This window comes from Lolium rigidum, chromosome 7, assembly GCF_022539505.1.
Source record: "Lolium rigidum isolate FL_2022 chromosome 7, APGP_CSIRO_Lrig_0.1, whole genome shotgun sequence".
Taxonomy (NCBI): domain Eukaryota; kingdom Viridiplantae; phylum Streptophyta; class Magnoliopsida; order Poales; family Poaceae; genus Lolium; species Lolium rigidum.
The window spans coordinates 319,020,418-319,040,707 of NC_061514.1; the positions used below are offsets into that span (position 1 = coordinate 319,020,418).

A 20,290-nucleotide genomic window follows, 5' to 3' on the forward strand; every position below is an offset into this window, starting at 1 on the left:
CTCGCCGCCCCATTTCTTGGTGGTCAGTTCTCCGTTCTTGTTTTCGGGCTGTTCCGCTGTTTCTGAATTGCGAGTCGGATTCCTGTGCTCCGCCGCTCGGTGGTTCTGAATCGCGGGTGGGGTCCGGTTTGGTTCTTGGTGTGCTGGCGGGATTGGAGCGGCGTGGGTTCTGTATGTGACCTGTTCGACCAATTTCCTCACCCGACTTCGTTGGGTGCGGCGGTGGCAAGTGCATGCTAGCTAGGTATCTTGCAAAACGTAAATGTTATTATGGTAATTTTGTTGCGGATATGCTGTCGTCCCTGAATCCCAACTCCCCTGTCGACTTATTCTTGTCTACTTCTACTTCCTCAAGAAATGATTTGGTGTACCATCTGGCTTCTGTAGAATTTATTGGCAGATCAGCTAGGGTTACTCAGTAGTTTAACTTGCTGTATGTGATTTAGTTCGTGGTTACTTCATTGCTAAGCAAGATCCAATCCACGCAGGAACTCGTCCGTGGGGATCTGTGAATCCGCAACACTTCCTCTAAGATGCGGCGATTCTTTTTCTTCGGATCCTCCGCAGCAAACGAGGGGAACGGCAGCGGGACGCCAGGCGAGGATGGCAAGAGCAAGCACAAGAGTAAGAAGACAGTAGAGGAAGGCGAGGGCAATGCCAACTCTAGTTCCAGATCCGATGACCGTGGCGCAAGGATATCCAGATCGCGAAGCCGCCGTGGGAAGCTAAGCAACGAGGAGCCATCCAACCCGAGGCAGCTCAGGAGGTGCATGTCGTTCTCGTCTGCGGCCACCAACAGTTGCTTGAAGGAACGGAGCTTTAGCTTCTCGGGCGATGTTCCTGGTTCTTTCTACAATGAGTCTGATGCGCCTCGCCACGCCGAAGATGTCAAGTAAGTTTTGGCTTACTTTTTGGTTGTTGTCAGTATTCTGTTAAATCTAGGATGTTTGCCATCATTGATCAAACTACTGTGGGTATTGACGTGAGTGATCTGTTCGTTCCATTCTAGTAGCGACGAGAAAAGGAAAATGAAAACAGATCAGGATACACTTGTTATGTGAATCTGCAAAGATCACTCACTCTAATCCATGAGCCTTCTATGTAAATGCTTAATTATTTGTCATATGCCCTTGCAAATTTTCAGTTTCAATGTGCATGCAGCTTATATAGAATTTTTCCTAGATGTGTAACACTTGTGGTCACTTCTGATCCTAATCGTTCTTCTAGCTTTGCTTTACGGTGAAAACTTGCTCTTGTGATCGGCTTCCATTTCATCCATAGCAGTTCTCTGGTTATATATGTAAGAGTTGTCCTATAGAGCTCCCATTCTAAATCGTTCTGATTATTTTACTTGCAGTCACTACGCATGGTCTCCAGAAAGGCATCCAGTCTCAAGAGAACACTCTATAAAGGTTCCAAAAGCACATTCAGTTCTGGAAACTGATTCTCCTCGTTCAAGATGTCATTCATGCTCAACAGGGCACTCTCCTCCTACCTCCCCTGTTGCCCTAAGATGCAGATCTTCAAGGCTAGGCAATTTACTGAACAAGAATGAAGTTCTGGATAGGTACATTGAGGGAGAGCAGGAAGCTGCCATTCAAAGTGAGAAACGAAGGCAGAGCTCTCCCACCAGATCTGTGGGTTCGAGTTCAAGAAGGCCACCTCGACCCCATTATGCAGTGCCATCTTTTCAAAAGTCGGTGAAAGAAAGCCTTGAGACCTACCCAAATGTGAATGGAAATGATGCCTATCTCCATCAACTCGCTCAAGAACGTGCAAATGACTCCTACAAGAATACAACTCTTAGCAATGCAAGTAAAAATCATGCAAGTGTTTTGGATGATTTTGTCAGATTTCCACATGCAGAAGATTACAAATCAGAAAGTTTTCCATCTGTTGAAGATATCTACGAGGACTTTCAAGATGTGCAACTTTCAAATGTAATTCAGGATGCCCCCCAGAATTATCATGATAATGACATGGACTTTGCCCTAGAAGAGCAAGAAACTGATGACAAGTTGCTTCACAGGGCAAAAGAAGTTGAAGAGAGGTTTATAGCTCTCTCTGGAGACAGTTATGAGCTTAACATGTCTAGGTATAAGCGATTAAGTTCAAATGAAATGTTCCAGTTGCTTCAGTGTTTGACTGAAGATAGGAGGCAACTAGCAGATGAACTGTCTTCACAGATTAAGGCACGCCTTACTGAAAGGTTTAATGCCAAAGAGCAGTACAAACGATCAATGAAGGAATCGGACATCAGAGCAAGAAAGTTGGAGAAGGAGAAGACTGAAATACAAAGTGCTTTGGAGAGAGAGATTGACAGGAGGTCAAATGACTGGTCAGCCAGGCTATCGAGGTTTCAATCTGAAGAAGAGAGACTACGTGAACGAGTGAGAGAACTTGCAGAGAAAAATGTCTCCTTTCAGAGAGAACTCACTTCTATTGAGGCAAACAGAGTTGATGCATCTGAAAAGGTTGCAAGTTTGGAGATGCAAAATATAAAACTAACCGATGAGCTAGAGAAAGTCAGAAAAGAGCACGACAATCTCCAAAAATCTTCAGTAGAGTTGCATGCTCAGTTTACCAAGGCTGCAGAGGAAAAGAGTCATATCAGAGGATTCTTGAAAGATAAGGATGGTGATAACAAGGCATTGCACCAAGTGGTTTCAAGGCTACAAACAATATGCAATGAACAAGAAAAGACAATTGCTGGTCTGAGACAGGGGTTCAGTGCTGAATTAGATAAGGAATCTGCTGGATGCAGCAGTGAGAGAAAGAGTAGGATGCAGATAGAGCTTATTAGACTGACAGGAGTGGAGCAGAAGTTGAGAGGTGAAGTTCAGTCTCGGCGTCTGGAAGTAGAAGCTCTTAGGCAAGAGAATATTGCACTCTTAAATCGTCTTCAAAGTACTGAAAATGGGTCAAGCTTTTCCTCAGTTCGGCTTGCCCAGGAACTTCAGGCCAGAGTGGACAATTTGCAGACACAAGGCTTGTCGTTGCTTGATAAGACTAGCCAACTTTGCACCAAATTGCTGGACCTCGTGAAATGCAGGAGGCACGAAAATGAACATGACACAGATATTGATGCATTAGACTACACACTGGAGTTCCAGAGCATCAAAGGGGGAATTGAGAACATGAAAAGAAGCTTGCGGGCAACAAATGCTGTGCTTGCTGAAAAGCAGAATTTGATAGAAAAATCTGGAGAGGCTGCAGCTGGAGGTACTTCTCCCAGGGCGCAGAAGGATGAGTTGTATCTGGTACGCAAGCAAGTATTCTATGCAGTAACTTATTAACTTATTATGCCAAGGTGTTTCCTTTTCTGTTGGGATAAGAACCATAGATTGATTCGAGAGTCGCATGTATGTTTTTGTAAGGAAACCATGACATAAGATCTTTTATGTGATATCTCTAGTGTGTTGAATCAGTATCAGGAGCTTGCTTTAATAAACTATTATGGAAATTGTAAATGTTTCAGATCCTTGATCCTATTTTCCCATTATTTGTTCTTACTGTAGGTTGATTCTGAATTCAAGCTGAAAGAAGAGGCTCTTCTCAATAGAGTACTAAAGGAGGCACTTTTGACGAAGGAGCTTGACATTGAGCAGCTGCAGTCAGACGTAGCATCTTTGCTTCGTATCCAAGATGTGATGAGAAATGAGGTCCAGAGAGTCCAAGATGAACTGTCTTGCATCACCCACAAGGCTAAACATATGGAGCTTCAGGTATCATCCTATCCCTATATTCCCTAACAAGCCAGTACTTGATTCTTCTTGTCTGGTAATATGTGGGTTTGGACAATGACCTTACTGATGGATGTTGTAGACTATTGGACTATTCAAATCAAGTTATTTAAGCAGCCTTCTTTTTCTACAGCTAGTCCTGGCCATACTAGAATTTTGTTTTGATGCTGGATTCTTCTATGTTTGTGGCACCTTTGTTGCAAATACACCTTGAGCGTCTGCAGCCTGTATCCTTTGTTTGCTCACATATTCGTTGCACCTGGCAGGGTTCGAAGAAAGATGAGTCGATCAACCAAATCCAGCAGGATTTCCAGGAATCCTCCAAGGAGCTAAGTTCCCTCAGAGGACAACTGAAGATAGTCACCGATGAACGGGACCTCTCGTGGCAGGAAGCGAAGCAGCTTCGCAGAACCACCACTGCCATGCAGAACGAGATCGGCTCACTCAAGAAGAAGATCGAATCCCTTGAGGAAGACATCCTTGTCAAGGAGGGGCAGATCTCGATACTGCAGGACAACATCTACAAGCCGCCGCTCGACTTCATCTGCAGCCCTACAACGATGAAGCAATTCGGCATGGAGTGAAAAAGTTGCATAGCAAACGGAAGGTTTTGCAGCAGAGTCCTTCGGTAATATATATAGCTTTTCTTATATACTTGCGTGAACAGAGAGAGATAGATGCCTATGGTGCATAGGCTGTTCATATGCTTCCATAGTATCTTGGGTACACCATAGTCTTTACACCCTTTTTGTAAAGCAATGCATATACATCACAACCTGTGATGGTCTTGCTGCGGTCTGAAGTTTCTGCACTATGAGATCTTTGTGATGGTAATGTGAATCGTCCCTTTCCTTGGTTTCCAATTTATTTTCGTTCGCTGGTCACTGTATGTATTGCGTGGTTAGTTCTGTAACTGAGCAGCATAACACCTTGCGCTAAGCAATGCATACATCTGCCACCGACGGTTTCAAGTCTTGATAACCATTTTAGCTCCTGGACTATGATGTGTCTGGCGATGTGTCACTATCGTTCATTTTAACTACTCCTACCCAATTTGTATTTGTTCACTTGTCCACTGTACACATGGCCTTGGCGTGCTGTGAACTTCACATTTGTCACAATTTATTTCCCAGTGGCGACTGCTTGAGAGCTGAGAGTTACGGACGTGGACTTACATGACATGTTGCTACATCAAGCTGCTTGCATTTGACCATGTTGTAATGCAATGTGGGTAAGTTCACTGTTCTGGATATGGTTTGAATGATTGTATCCAACTATTCAATATTCATTACCAAAAGGAAAAAAATAATGTACTAACAGATGTCTCGAGCGAAAAATGGTTTTGTGCACAAGTGGGGTGGGGGTCAGGACTCACTTGCATATAGTAGTCGCATTGAACCGCAAGATCACACGAGCTCTGACTCGAAGAATGATTTTCTTTCCTTGGGGTGGCGTCATTATCCCTGAGAGGAACCCGGCTTCAATGCGGCGCCGATCGTGTCACCTCTATCTATCAAAGGTCAACATGACGCTCCATGTCCCGGTGCCGCAGCCCCACCCGCCTGCTTATATCGCCCAAGGCGACGAGCCCAGGCTAGGTAGACGAGAGGTACGGTACAGTACGTGACCAAACAAGCAGAGAAGAGAAGAGATCGGCCATGGCAAGCGTGTCCACGCTCCTGTTCGTGGCCGTGCTCCCTCCGCTCGCGGTGCTCCTGGTCACCGTGGCCGGCCGCGCCGTCGTGCGAGGGGTGGGCGCGCTGGCGCGCGCGCACTTCGCGTGGCCGGCGGGCTCGCCGTTCATGCACGTGGATCAGGCGCTGCGGCGGAAAGGCGGCAGGTGGGCGGCGCTGGGGCAGCGTGACCACGAGCTGCGGGTGACGCTGTACCGCCGGAGGAAGAACCAAGGCGGCGGAGTGGATGAGCCGGCGGTGGAGTGCGTGTTCTGCCTGAGCGGCGTGGAGGAGGGGGAGGAGGTGCGGGAGCTGCGGTGCCGGCACGTGTTCCACAGGGCGTGCCTGGACCGGTGGCTGGCGACGCCGCCCGCCACGTGCCCGCTCTGCCGCTCCCGCCTCCTGACGACACCGCCGCGCGCCGGCGAGGAGGACGAGGAGCTGGACCTGGATTCCGACCTGGTGCTGCTCATGGCGTACGTGCACGGCGGCGGCAGCAACTGGTTCTGGTCGCCATGATCCATGCCCCATATCGTCGTTTCTGTACAGCGAGCTAGCGTACGTGCACTGGTACGCCGTACACGTACGTACGGCGGTCCGCACGTCGTCTCGGCAGTTTTTTGTTATTGTTTTCTGAGCTTGATGGAGCCATTTCTAGTTTATTTCTTTTCTTTTTTGGCGGGGTTGTGTACGGAGGATTGTGGATGGCATGGGAGCTCCGAGCTCAGCTTATTTTTGCAGTTTGTTAATGGCGGTGCATGCGCGCTCGCACTACAGGGTGGCAGAGCGTGCTGCTTGGTGGCCGCCACGTACGTCTCGGCGGGCGCACGTTGTTCCCGCCTGCCTCGACGTGTGTCATGACGACGGCCTCGTGTGCACGCAGCCGCAGGCACAGCTAGTCGCATGCATCTACCTTTCAGTTTTTAATGGCTTGCGTTGACAGTGTCGATCTGTCCTTAAGGGCATCTCCAGCGGCGCGACGCATTTTAGTGTTTGCGTCGGCCTATTTAGTCGAAAACGGCCGCGCGTCCGTTTGCGTCGGGGGTGGCTCCAGCGACACGACGCATTTTTTAGGACGAATCATTTTTTTAAGCATGAAACATAATTTACATACTTAAAACATAAAAAAAAAACCCTAAACGCCTACTGCTGCTCATCGTCGCTGTGCTGCTCCTCGTCGCTGTCGAGCACGATGAGCTCCGGTACGACCCACGGCCAGTAACCATCCGGGGGAGCGTATGTCGGGCGCGCCGCCGGTGCTCGAGGTTGAGGAGGCTGCGGTGGAGGCGCCCAGGGCTGCGGCTGTGGCGGCGGATGAGGAGCCCAGCCATAAGGCTGTGGCTGTGGCGGCGGTGGGGGAGGCGCCCAAGGCTGTGACGGCGGTGGAGGAGGCACCGCCGAGTCCAGGAGCGCCTGTCGAAGGGCTTTATCCGCGGACAGGCCCGGCGGCATGACAGCGGTCGCGTAGCGGGGCAACGGCGGCTGCACTGGCGCGTCGTACTCGGAGACGAGGAGGCCGAGCTTGGCCATCTCGCCGTCCGTCATGTTGTCGGGGAACTCGAAGTTCCGGCGCTCCGCCATGGCCTGCTGCCATTCGTGGAAGACGAGGCCGACGTAGTCCTCGCTGTCGTCCTTCACCTCCTCGCTATGGTACGCGAGCGCCTCGATGTAGTCGTCGTCGTCGTCGTACACGGCGTAGGCTTCGTCGTCGTCGTCCTCCTCCTCGCGGTCGTTGTGCTGCGGCTGCCCACGTCGCGTCGGCGCCTGCTGACGACGCGTAGGCCCCTGCTGACGACGAGCCGGCGGTGCAGGGCCGAAGGGATAATCCCTGTCGCCCATGAAGCCAGCCCGTCGTCTGCTGTCCGTCTCCGTGGACAGGTACGTACGTCATTGCTCGGAGTCGATGGCGTACGCCGGATCGGCGCGGAGGTCCGCCGGCAGATAGCGCCTCCTGCGCCGGATCTCGTTGGTCCGCTCAGGCTCGCGCGCAGGAACTGGAGGGATGGGCACCCGGCGGCAGCTGAGCCGCCAGCCGCCAGGCAGCTGCACGCCGGACCAGGCGTCGCACGGCACCCATCGGCCGTGCATGAGCCTCCCCACCGTGACGGGGAGCGGCACCTTCTTGCTGCCGCTGCCGGAGGCCTCGAAGTCGTTCTTCTTCTTCCCCATGGCGGAGCGGCGGTTCTGGTGCGAGTGGAGCTGTGGGCGAACGAGCAACGCGGCCGATGGACTTTTAAGGGCGGCCGCGCGCGGGATACGATGCCATTGAAGGCGCCGCAGAAGCCCAGCCGCCGCCCGCCAGTGCACGCGCGAACGAGAAGCTGCGGCATTCATGGCGAAGGCTACGACGCAGACGCGGAAGCGCTGACCGCGGAAGCGATGGCCAACGAAGCGATGCCCTCCATGCAGGCTCGCTGCCAGGCGGGCCCGGTGGAGACCGCAGCGGACACTTTGCCCGTCCGCGCAGCGTCCACCGAGACGCAAACCTGCCGCATATTTGGGCCAGGTTTGCGTCTCCACGGACGGCCCGGTCACTTTGCGTCGTGCCGCTGGAGAGGATGCCAGACACATTTACGACCAAAGCGGACGCAAACGCGTCGCGCCGCTGGAGATGCCCTAACTTCATCGACGGTGGCATGGAAATATCGGACGTGGACGAAAGATAGGAGTTGCTGCGGATATATATGATATTGCACCGTGGAAAACGAGCATCATCATTGTATAATCGCACAACACACGTGCACTGACGCATCAGTGTCGAGGACGAATGCACGATGCATCCAAAGGAATGGCTATGGCATATGACACGTACGGTTGTAAATAATAAGGGTGATTTTCGTTTCAAATTCGCGTCCTTTTTGATGATAATATGGTGTGCACGTTATCAATCAACCGACTGTAAATTTAGATGTAAATATTGGTCAATCGGATAACGGATATGATACAGAAAGCATTGAGCGTTCTCAAGGGATCAAATTCCCCGATCCCCTGGTCCGTGGCCATCCGTTGAGATAAATCTAACCATCAACATACGGGTCAATAGTCTCACGGAAAAAACAAGAAGGTAAACACTCTCATTGTCCTCCTCCTCCCGACCCCTCATGTAGAGAGGATCTCGGCATCATCGGCAACTTCGGCTGGGAGCAGCGCCGGCGACATTGAGCCCGGCTTGAAGCACCCAATCCCGACAACAGCACCGCCGCCCACGCTCGCCTCTACACATGCAGAGAAGCTCTGGCAGCTCCTTACAGTACGAAAACCTCCTATTGGCAGAAACTTCGTCGCCGTACGCAACAACGCCCCTCGTTATATAGTCATAGCACTTCTATGGCCGGCCCGCGCCAGTAAGTGACGGAGGTGGAAAGCTTGCCGCAACGCCAACAACCGCTGGTAGGCAGCCACTTGTAGCAAAGCCAGCAAAAGGTTGTAGCACAGCCGACCGGAGATTGTAACAGAGCCAGCTAGAGATTGTAGCACAGAGTCGGCGGGCGCTTGTAGCAGAGGGGTTAGCCCTTTGTGGCAGCGGGGGACGATGGCGTGCGGTGGTGGTAGCATCAATGCTGCATCGGTAGGGGGAGGGGACAAAGAGGACATGGTATGGGAAAGAAGGGCTATGGCAGCGGCTGCCCATGGATGCGTAGCAGCATCGGCTACGCCTGGCCGATGCCCACAACGGATGCTACTCTAAATCATCGTCGTTGCCTCGTCACTTCCCCACATGCTCGTGATTTTGTCACATGTTTGGTGACAACGAGATGGCTGCTGAGTGGGGACGGCAGCGGCGCTGCATGGGTCAAGGAAGCATGCGAGGTGGTTTTATGGATGCAACCAGTGGGGGAGACGATATGTGGACACTTGTGTCATGCAGGACCAGGAGGACAGGAGCGACGAATATGGTTTATTCGTTTAATACAGATTATCAAATAATCCTTAAGAGAATAATCCAATAAAATTGGCCTAGCAAAAAAAAAGTGTTCGCCATGTCCCTCCACATGGAGGTGTGTTCGCAGGCCAACATCAGCCCAGAAAGTCAAACACATATCAACCGATGATCGAGGTTTACATCCAACGGTTGTGCTGCCTCCTTGAGAGGTAGATAGGAAGAAAACCATAGCCACCTTGGATGCTGTAACTTAGAGAGCAAGAGCAAGCCAAAACGTGGCTGCTGCTGTGAGTTGGTGAGAGAACACACTAGAACACCACAACCAAGTGAGAAGAGAGGAACAAGGAGATGTGATCTCTATCTAGATGTCTGAGATCTGATCGGTCTGTCTTCAAGCTGGTGTTTGGAGGCTCAAACGTTCTTGAATCGGCTCCAAACTAGGTGAGCTTGTTCCTTACTTTAAGTACTTCGATCTGGATAGCTGGTTTAATATTTGGGTCAGAGGATAATCAGATTTGAGAGCGGTGAAGTCAGTTCGGACTGCTGCAGTTTCAACACAGAGTAGTTTTGGAAGACGAACAGTTTGGGTAGGCAAACGGTGTATGATTGAGATGATTTTTGGTCAGTATGTTGAAAACTCATATGTCTGCATGTATTCCAATTTTGGTGCTGATTGGATATGCGATTTAAGAGCAATTTGCTGATTACTGAAGATAACAAAATTTACGATATCTCTGCTTTGTTGTATCTTGCCTCTTGTGGTTGTTGTTGCTGTTGTTGCCGGTGGGCAACGAGATCAAGTGTGCTGTAATTTCTAGATGTTTTAGAGAAGACTCCCTACCCAGGTTGCTCATAATTAAGCTTGCGTGGACCGGTTGGTCCATAGTTGTGGTTTTTTCCTCCTCAAGTTGAGGAAGTTTTCCACGTAAATCGTGGTGTCACTTGTGCGTGTGTTTGTGTTTGTTTCTCCGATGCGTCTATTGATTGAAACTTTTTTTTTCGATAAAGGGAATATATTAATATCAAGAAGATACCAATTACACCCAGCCTCTGCAACAACGCACCACCCTAATGGCACTACGGATGCACACAGCTAAAAAAAAGAAAAGAAAACTAAGAAACAAAAGTCCCGCTACAGTATCTCGGGCCTAAACAACAGCAATACATCCACCGCCATGACAACACCTGAATTACAGACTCTCCAAAAACGACGCCTCCAAGAAGGGAACAGTGCTCAAACACCATCGTCTCCCGATCAAAGATCTTAGGTTTTCACCCTGAAGATAGTCCCTGCTCTTAAAACAATGCCTCCACCAAGGTCACTGCCAGGCACAACCAGTTAAGGCCAGACCTTGGGTTTTCACCCTGAAAGGTAGGACTCTGCGCTTCACCTGTGTTGTCTATTGATTGAAACTATTCTCGAAATTTATCTAATTTTCACACAAGCATTGTGGTGGTTGTGCCCCAACATTTAGTTCATATCAGTAATTCAATATAGTATTCGAGCCAACAATTGTCACCTCTAATCCAAATCCGCTAAACCATAATAGAAAGGAGGAACATCCTACCAAAATTCAATTGATGGCTAATGCTCTAAACAATAGATGATTGATGTTTAGCAGGAAAAATAATCAAGAAACATGAAAACATCAAAGATTTATCTACTCGAGAAAGACAAATACAAGTGGACAATCAATTACCTACTAAAGGGAATACTATCAAGTTGTTATTACACATCACAGGTTCAATGGTTTTCTCGGATGCGGCTCACAAAACAAGGAAAGCATCTGGATTGCATGCAGCGACATCTACTGAAATTGAAGTTTATTGCGAGATTCGGAAACAGGAAACAACCGCTGAAATCATGCTACAGGCTTCCATCCCCGGCCTGATTCTGTTTTACAGGCAGAATCTGAAGCTCTCCTTGTTGCAGTAAAAGTAGCTTCAACGCTTGATTTACAATACCACACACCTTTCTAACGGACAACAGTACTTTAGCATTTGTAGCAGTCTCGGAAACAGCAACTCTTCAACATATTCCTTGGAAGATTAGAAGGCACATAGCTGAGTACAAAATCTTGATGGTATCTTCTGAAGTATCAATCTAACATATAAACAGGAAGTAGCTCACGATCGTGCTCACCAGACTCTTAGGATGTGTTTGGTTTTAGAACGAGGTGGAATGGAATAAAACCGTTCCATGTCTAGAAGCAATTTTAGTGTTTGGTTAGGGAGGAGAATGGAACCAACTCGTTCAAAGGAATATTCTCCCTATATTTAGAATGGAACCAACTCGTTCGTGGAAAGGAATACGTTCCACCGAATCGGTCGGACGGTGTGGAACGGCTCGCTAATGACTGCTGTCAAAGGAAAGAAACAATACAGGCGATGCGGTGCAAGCCAGGCGCGGCGGCGGCCGATGCAGCGGGCGCGACGGCTACGGCTGGAGCCAGGGGTGCGGCGGCGCAAGCTAGGCGCAGCGGAGGCGGCCGGTGCAGCGGGCGCGACGGCTACGGCTGGAGCCAGGGGTGCGGCGGCGCAAGCTAGGCGCAGCGGAGGCGGCCGGTGCAGCGGGCGCGATGGTTGCGGCCGGAGCCAGGTGTGGCGCCGGCGCAAGCCAGGCGCGGCGGGCTCCAAGGCGCGGCCGCGGCGGCCAGTGAAGCGGGCGCGAAGGCGCAAGCCAGGCACGGCGGGGTCCCAGGACGGCGGCGGCGCGAGCCAAGCCCGCGATGGGAAGCTCGGCGGCGACTATGTCGACTCGCTACAGTCTAATTTGCGTTTATCACTTACGATCTCTGGCTATAGCCATTTCTTTGATGTTCCCTAATCAACTCCTATTTAGTACGAATATTTAGGTTTAGGCTCAAAAAACCATAGTTTGCTTAGGAATATATGAGGTTCCATTCTACTTCCCAATTCCGCAACCAAACAAAAAATAAAACCATTCCATTATAATTATTTGTTCCAACCAAACACTAGAATGGAACCGTTCCATTACACTGGAATGAAACCGTTCCATTCCATTTCACTTGGTTGCAAAACCAAACATATCCTTAGACAAACTATGTCTCAGCCTATCCTTAGAGCATCTCCAGTCGCGTCCCCCAAACGATGTCCGAGCAAAGCGCCGGATTAGTCGTTTGGCGGATGTCCGGACAAAATTTTCGTTTGGAGAAGGTCCCTTTTCTAGCCACGTCCCCCAAACGCGACCTCCAAACAAAAATTAAGTGTAAAAGTCGTGTCCGGCGTCCCTGGTAGAGCCTCTATACACAGGGGATGGGCTAGGGACGCCGGACAACATTTGGAGCACGTCCGGACCGAAGCGGCCTTTGGGGCACGCGACTGGGACGTTTTTTTGGCCGGCATCCCCAAATCCCTTTGGGGACGCTTGTCAAAAGGAAAGGGATGGAGTTTTTCTCGCTTTTGGCGTAGCAGGCCTCCCTTTCTTTGGGAGGCCCGCGCGACGGGCTATTAGCTCAGTGGTAGAGCGCGCCCCTAATAATTGCGTCGTTGTGCCTGGGCTGTGAGGGCTCTCAGCCACATGGATAGTTCAATGTGCTCATCAGCGCCCGACCCGAAGATGTGGATCATCCAAGGCACATTAGCATGGCGTACTCCTCCTATTTGAATCGGAGTTTGAAACCAAACAAACTTCTCCTCGGGAGGATAGATGGGGCGATTCAGGTGAGATCCCATGTAGATCTAACTTTCTATTCACTCGTGGGATCCGGGCGGTCCGAGGAGGGTCCACCACGGCTCCTCGCGACTGGAGATGCTCTTAGTCGCTTTTTCTTCAGCTTATAGTCATTCACATTGTCCTTTTCTTTCAGCAGTTTCTCAGATTCAATTACCAGGTCTAGTACTACATGCTGTATCGCCTTGTTCAAAAAAAAATCCGCTAAATGATAAATTAAAAATCCGATCGATTTAGAGCATCTCCAGCCGCGTCCCCCCAAAAGATTTTGTGGCGCGCCACACAAAATTTCTTTCCCAGCCGCGCGTCCCAAAGGCCCTTTCCGTCCGGCGCGGCCCAATACGATGTCCGGCGCCCGAGCCCGTCCCCGCTACACAGGGACGCTCCGGGCACGTCAGACACAACGAGAAGCGAGGCGGGAAGACGCGGGCCCGACGCATCAGCGACTCACGAACGGATGCTCAACCGCCGCCTACCTAGCGATGGTGCAGTCGTCGGGAAGGGGAACCATCGCAATGCCAACCGCGTTGATCGACGCGCGAACCGCCGGAATGGAGCGTGAATTCCGCGGAAGAGCAACCGCCGCTCTCTTTGATATCTGCGCCGTCATTCATCCGCGCTCAATAAGACCCCTACATCCGCGCTTTCTGATCTACAACCGGTCGACGCCATTCATCTCTCCTCTCCTCTCTCACAATGAGCAACCTCTCTCCGCTGCCATCAGACACCAACAACGAGGGGAAGCCGCCGGGATGGCGCCATTGGTGGGACAAAGTTGCAACGGCTAGCAGAGATGGATTCCTGCCACCGGACAACGAGGAGGAATGGGAGGCCGACGAGGAGGAGGAGGAAGAGGCTGAGGAGGCGGCGACGGCCCGGGCGAAGGCGCAGCCGGCGAGCACCGTCGGCGACGAGGACACAAGTTTCTCCGATGCGTCGAACGACATCGGCTCTTCGGTAGAGGTGACGAGCAGGAAGCGCCACCGTGAGGACAACGAGACAGTGCCATCAAAGAAGTATTTTAAAAAAATTCAAAGTTTTTATATGTAATTCGTTTATGTTGCACCGCTTTGAATACTAGTACAGCGTTACCTACACTGTACCTACAAATTTCTTTTATAAATAAAAGTAAAAATATAGTATTTTAAAGTTTTGGCGGCGCGCTTGGGGATGCAGCTGGGAAACGACGTCCCCCAAACATGATACGAAGGAAACACGTCTCCAAAGGATAAATCCGATGCAATTTAGAGACGTTTTGGTGGACACGGAGATGCTGTTAGGGCATCTCCAACCGGGCGACCCATCCCGCGCCCGCGCGTCCGGATGGGTCCAAACGGACAAAAACCCGGCCCAGCGCGCGGACCCATCCCTAAAATGGATGCCCGCGGCGTCCGGATCGACGCAAACCCGGCCCAAATCTTGGACGGGTTTGCGTGGCCGCGGACGCGAAAGGCTGGTCGCTCGCGTCCGCCCCATGTCCGTCCCTGGCCCGCGTGTCATAGGCATAGATAATATTTTTCATTAAATAGGAGTCATTACAATTTTTTTAACTTCTACTCTATCCTAAATACGTACGGGGCCGGCGGCGTAGCCGGCAACTCCTCGCCGGCTCGCCGTTGGGGCCGTGGATTTCACTCGACGCGGGCGGCCTGTACGCGTGAGGATTCCACTCCAGCTTTACGGGCTGGGTGGCGCGGCGGCGGCGGCGGCGACGCGGGCCGCGGCGCGGGCGGCTGCAGCGGCGGCATCGGCGGAGGCCTTCATCCTCCTCCTTTCCGTCCGCGCACCTCGGGCGCGCTCGCGCTCCGCCTCCTGCGGCGGAATCATCCGCCTCCCGCACAGCTCCAGCTCCTGCAGGGCGGCGCGTTCCACAGCGGTGCGCGCCTCCAGGCGGACGCGGCCGGCGGCCTGGGCCTCGTGGTTCTCCTGCCGCCGGCGCATGCGCTCTTGCCGGCCGCGCTCCGCCGAGTCGGCCGTCCTCCCGGGCGCGCCGCTCGGGCGAGGGCATCCGGATGAGGTGACGGGCTGCTCGCATAGCGAGCAGCCTCGTTCTTCCGGCCGAGGAGGTCGCCTAAACGACGGCGGCCGGCCCGCCGGTGGCCTCGTGCTCCTTGGTCACGCGCGTGAGGTCGGCGAGGCGCTCCTCGATGGCGGCGTTGATGTTCGCCAGCGCGAGGTCCTCCTCTTGGACGGGCTCCTCCGCGGCGGTCGCACCCTCCTCCGCGGCCTCGTACCAGCCGTCCGCGGTCTCGTGCCAGCCCTCCGCCGCCGCCTCCGCCATCTCCGCGTCGCCGGCCTTCTTTGCCGCCGCCTCGGCAGCGACGCGGAGCGCCTCGTCGTCGGCGACCCACCGCGAGTCCGCGCGCTCCTCGTCCTCCGTCCGCGGGAACCTGGCCCGGGCGGCGAGGGAGAGCTTGGCCCACGTGGTCTGCAGGGTGCAAGGCATGGCGCCGGAGAAGGTGGAGGGGGAGAGGAAGGTGATGCGGGCTGTGTGACCGCCGCCGTCTTTTATAGCCGGCGGCCTGGCGGGAAACTTGGGCGCGCGCGCGCCAATGGCGTTTTCGCGCGCGCGGGAACCTTGGTGCGCGCGGGAACTTTCCTGCGCGTTCCACCGCCCGCCATGGCTGTCCCGTCGAGGCCTGCCATGGCGCAGCGCCGCGCAAGGAAGACGAACCACGTGGCGTCCCTTTGAGTCGCCGCGTTGGGCGCCGCGTGCGACCCAAACGGACACGCGGACACTCGGGACGCTGTCCGGGTGTCCGTTCGGCCACCCAAACGGCCCAAAACGGACGGCCCAGCGCGTCCGTTTGGGTCGCCCGGTTGGAGATGCCCTTACATGTGTGTGAACACCCATGTGGCCAACCAAGCTCGACAGAGTGCATGCAAGCTGCCGCAGCCGACACAGCAGAAACAGCACGCCCTGTGCAGCTCCAACTCGGCGCGAGGCGCTCTGCTAGCCTTTCTGAAGCACAGACAGCAGATCTACGTGGCCGCAGCTCAGGTTTACATGGCCCCTGAGTTTGTGTCCTTTTTGCAAACACATGGTCTGAGTGGCAGATCAGTGGGCCGCGCCTCTAGACCATCTCCCGCAGTTCTCTACCCTCCGCTGCACGGGCGAGAAAAAGGATTGGGCTGAGACACGCTTTTAAATGGGCCGTAAGCCTGCCACGTGAATGGGTCCACAGTCTCATTCTTCTCATGGGCAACAGTTACAAATCGATCAACCGTTGTAAGTTTGTCGATCTGAATTCTGAAGTAAAATCGGTAATTAATCAGGGGACTATGCTGGCATTATTTTGACATGGGCAACAGTTACAAAATACAGACGTCACATGCCTTTTTTATGTGAAACAACTCAAACTAGGCACCAGCAAAAACATGTCAGCGACGATCCGTCTTCCACATAAGAAAATTGCATTAGTAAACAAAATTAGAAATTTAATTTTTTTTAAGTATCAAACTAGTAACTGAAAATTCCACATTGTTTCCATCAGTTGAGAACATGCTAAGGAAGTCCAGAAAAGAACAATTATATGTTAGAAAGCATAAGTATGCATCATGCTACCAAAATGAAAAATGCAACTCTATGTCTCTATCTCAATCATGCTAAGAAAATTCAGAAATGCAACTCTATATCTGATCATGCAGAGAAAAATTAGAAATGAAGATCTATATGACATATTGTTGACATTAGTTCAGATCAAGTTAAGGAAAATAATGCATCTTAAAAAATTCTCCATCGGTTGGAGACGGCGAGCTGCTTCAACCTCCCTACAGGCTCTGCAATAAAGCTCAAGTGTTGGGCTTGGATTGACCAATTGGGCTTCCTCGACCCTCTCCTAGCGGTCGTCGTGATATGCGGGAGGATGGAGGGGAACTTGAGGTGCCGGCGGTCGAAGGTCGTCGGGGTGGTGTGCATGTGATGCGCACATGGGAAGCTACTACTCTCGGGAGAAAATCCACAATGACCCGGTTTGGTCGTTGTTCAGCAAGGTCGAAGGACGGCCGCTCCCATCCTCTTCGTCAGCGACGATTCACTCTGGCCGGCGAAAGCATGTCAACAATATCCTTCGAGCCAAAATGCCAAGACGGAGGCCCTCTTGCACCTGGTTTCCGATGTTGCACTCCAAGTGGTTTTGTCCCCAGGGGTGTGGTGCTCGACTGTGCTATGATGCAAAGCCGCGGTGGCACCAGAGCTGGACCCGATTGCTCTTCAAGTTTTTCTGTTTGGGTCTTTGGTGCAAATTTTCTGGACTTAGTTGTAATTTTCATTTCTTGTAGTCCTTTCTGTAATGTTTTGACTAGATATATCATGTTGATTCACAAGCCGGTTGTATTTAATATCTTCTACAAATTAATATTTTTTTTTAGGAAATTAAAATTGTTAGTTCTTCAATATTTTTTCTTGTATCTCGTACAATTTCATGAGTATTAACATTAATATATCCTAATATCTTTGTCCCAACATTAGTTCATACAAGCCCGATAGCTAGGCCGGGCTGGGGTCAAGCTTGACTTTTTAGCTTCGGGCTTTTTTGGGCCTGGCCCGAAACCCTTTCTGGCCCAAGGTTTGCCCAGGTGTAGTGCCTGATAATGATCTTGTTGAAGACATTGTTTTTTTAGAGCAGAAACTATCTTCAGGATGAAAACCTAAGATATTTGATCGGACGATGACGACGTTTGCGCATTGTTCCATTCTTAGAGGCGTCGTTTTTGGAGAGCTTAGAGTTCAGGTGTTGTCTTCTTTATTTTTTAGTTGTGTTCGTCCGTACTGCAACTAGGGTATTATAATTTTACAAAGCTGGATGTAATTGGTATCTTCACGATATTAATATATCCCCTTTCTCGAAAAATGTGGATTGTAATGTTTTGACTAGCTATATTATGTTGATTCATACGCTGGTTGTATTCGGTATCTTCTTTAGGACAATAATTTTTTTAGTTGTGTTTAATATTTTTCTTATATCTCGAACAACTTTATGAGTCTTTACATTAATGTATCCTAATATGTTCGTCCAACATCAGTTTATACATAACCTGCTGATTACACAGTTTACGTATGTTGATATTTTAGGTAAGTGAGCAGCAATTTCTTTTGGAGGGCGAGATTTACAAAAGGCAGCTGATAATTGGTAAACTTTTGTTTCTTTGAAAGGAAACGTGATTTTCACCGGCAACGCTGCAGAATCAGGTGCCTGTTTCTTCTTTTCTGAAGAAGAGATTGCAACAGGGAGATGCACTGCTGTTGTTCTCTAAGAAAAGATGCACTGTGTTGCAACACCACCCACCCAGAAAGAAAAGAACCTGCTTGCAGGCCAAAGAGATAGGCTGCACACATATAAAAGAGTTGGTTTTGATTAGCAGCTGTTCTTCTTCTCACATACTTAGCATTACACCCCAAGTACAGATTCCTAACGCCCTACGGAGTCTTGGCTACTATGAACAATGTCGGTGTTGCTGTCGATCAGAAGCAGGCGGACTTGATCCGCCGGAGGTGGTGCTGATTCGGCTCCGGCTCTGGCTGGGGCATGTACAGCACCACCTGACGGATGAGCTGCTGCTGGTGTTGCAGTTGTTGTTGCTGCTGCTGCTCCTTCGTTCCCGGCTGCGGCTCCGGCTGTGGCACGAACTGCATTACAGGCTCCAGCTTCTGCAACATCGAACACAACCAAGAAAAGAGGAAGAAACTCAGCTCTGCATTAGGTCCGGTCAAGTGACTTGGACAGTGAGTAATTAGAGTGTCATGCTGTATATGGGCAGAGTTTTATGGCAAGCGAACAGGTTGCTTATGCGTTAACAGAAAGCCGTTAGCAAGAATTTAACCAGGGAATGTAGATAGTACACCATATGATCTTATCCAACTTAGAAGGTTTAGATGAAAACGTTTATTTGCTCTTCCAGCTTACACTTAAACAGACGAGCATCAGTAGTCATGTGTGTCCGATAAAGCGCGCATCACAATCTACATAGAAATATCATGCTATAGTTGCCTTTAAGCAGCATAGGAATTTTGATGGTGTTGAAAATCTAGCAATAAAACGTTTTCAGCTATTTGTAGTTCGTGGTTTAATCACTCGAAAGGAGCTACTTCTAATGTCAGGAGTGCTTAAAGGAAAATTTGGAAGAAAAGAAAGGAACAGTACATTGTACATTCCTGTTCCCTTCTCGTTTGGTCTTTTGACTAGAACAGGGCCTGCTTACTTGTTTTGACTAGAACAGGGGTTGCTTACTGAGGAAGTCATAAGTGAAGCTCAAACGAAATAGATTAAGGATTGAGAGATGTAAGTTTATACCTTGAGGTCCTTGAGATGCTGGATCTCCTCCTCCAGCCGCGAGATCTTGTTCTCCAGCTCGTTCGTGTACGCCTGCACGCATGGGGAATCAATGAAAAGAAGCGATTTTCGTTTTGTTTTTCTTTGGTGTGCAAAGCAAACACTTGAGAAGGCGACGAGAGAGCGCACCTGCTTCCTGGCACGGGACCTGGCCGCCGACTCGCGGTTCTTGATCATCCGCTTCTGCCGCCGCTCCACCGTCTTCTCGACCACGCCGTCCCCTCCGGCCACCAGCGCCGAGCCACGCTTCCGCCCGCCGCCTGCGTGCGAGAGGAACCCGCCGCCACCGCCGTCGTGGTACGCAGCGTCCAGGACGGGCCCGGCGCCCACGCCAAGGGGGCGCGGCAAGGGCCGCGCCACGTACTGCTGCGGCGGCTGGTACTGCTGCAGCCAATGCGCACCTGCGCCGCACGCCCCGCCCCCGCCGGCGCCGTCGACCGGCACGCCAGCGCGCGAGAGGAAGTCCTCCAGGGTCATCTCGCCCACCGTGGGCTGCCGGCCGCGGCCGGCGCTCTCGATGTCGCGCCACACCTCGTCCACCGTCTTCTTGCCCGTCCCCGTCCCCGGCGCGTGCGGTTCGGCGGGGAGCACCGTGCGCAGGAGGTCCTCCAGGTTCATGCTCCGCAGCGGCTCGCCCAGGTGGCTCTCCACCTCGTTGAGCGTGAGCCCGTACACCGACCCCTGGCGCGACAGCACCCCTCCCCCGCCGACACCGCCGCCACCACCACCTCCTCCGCCGCCGCCGCCGCCGAGGGACGACATTGTCTGAACTCCCATCCACACAACCACCTTCTGTCAGGTGCCCCCTACCTACGTGTCGCGATCAGCTGCATCCAGCAAAACCATGGCGCAAACAGAGGTCAAACAACAAAACCCTCGCAACATCACAAAGGGAAAGAACACCAACCCCCAGGTCAATGGAGAGAAATCTTAAGCATGCCAAGAAGGGGAGAGAGACAGAATCT

The 20,290-nt window shown here is 51.6% G+C and overlaps 2 protein-coding genes across 2 annotated transcripts; one reads left to right on the top strand and one right to left on the bottom strand.

Annotated features, from left to right (window-relative positions):
• Positions 1-533: 533 nt before the first annotated feature.
• On the top strand, positions 534-4,606 carry LOC124677175 (myosin-1-like). The gene is made up of 4 exons (XM_047213174.1): positions 534-892; positions 1,358-3,260; positions 3,519-3,725; positions 4,010-4,606. Exons 1-4 carry the CDS (start codon positions 534-536, stop codon positions 4,325-4,327), a joined length of 2,787 nt encoding a protein of 928 aa, XP_047069130.1. The 3' UTR covers positions 4,328-4,606.
• Positions 4,607-18,330: 13,724 nt separating this feature from the next.
• LOC124673238 (ABSCISIC ACID-INSENSITIVE 5-like protein 3) lies at positions 18,331-20,054 on the bottom strand (the record flags this gene model as incomplete). The annotated part of the gene is made up of 3 exons (XM_047209357.1): positions 18,331-18,643; positions 19,287-19,358; positions 19,455-20,054. Coding segments are annotated over 3 exons (858 nt in total), but the record flags the coding sequence as incomplete, so codon positions are not given.
• Between the last annotated feature and the right edge of the window lie 236 nt (positions 20,055-20,290).

Coding starts and splice junctions, on each gene's coding strand:
- LOC124677175 (XM_047213174.1), top strand. CDS start 534: ATGCGGCGATTCTTTTTCTTCGGATCCTCCGCAGCAAACGAGGGGAAC. Junction 893..1,357: donor CGCCACGCCGAAGATGTCAA/GTAAGTTTTGGC, acceptor TTTTACTTGCAG/TCACTACGCATGGTCTCCAG. Junction 3,261..3,518: donor AGAAGGATGAGTTGTATCTG/GTACGCAAGCAA, acceptor TTCTTACTGTAG/GTTGATTCTGAATTCAAGCT.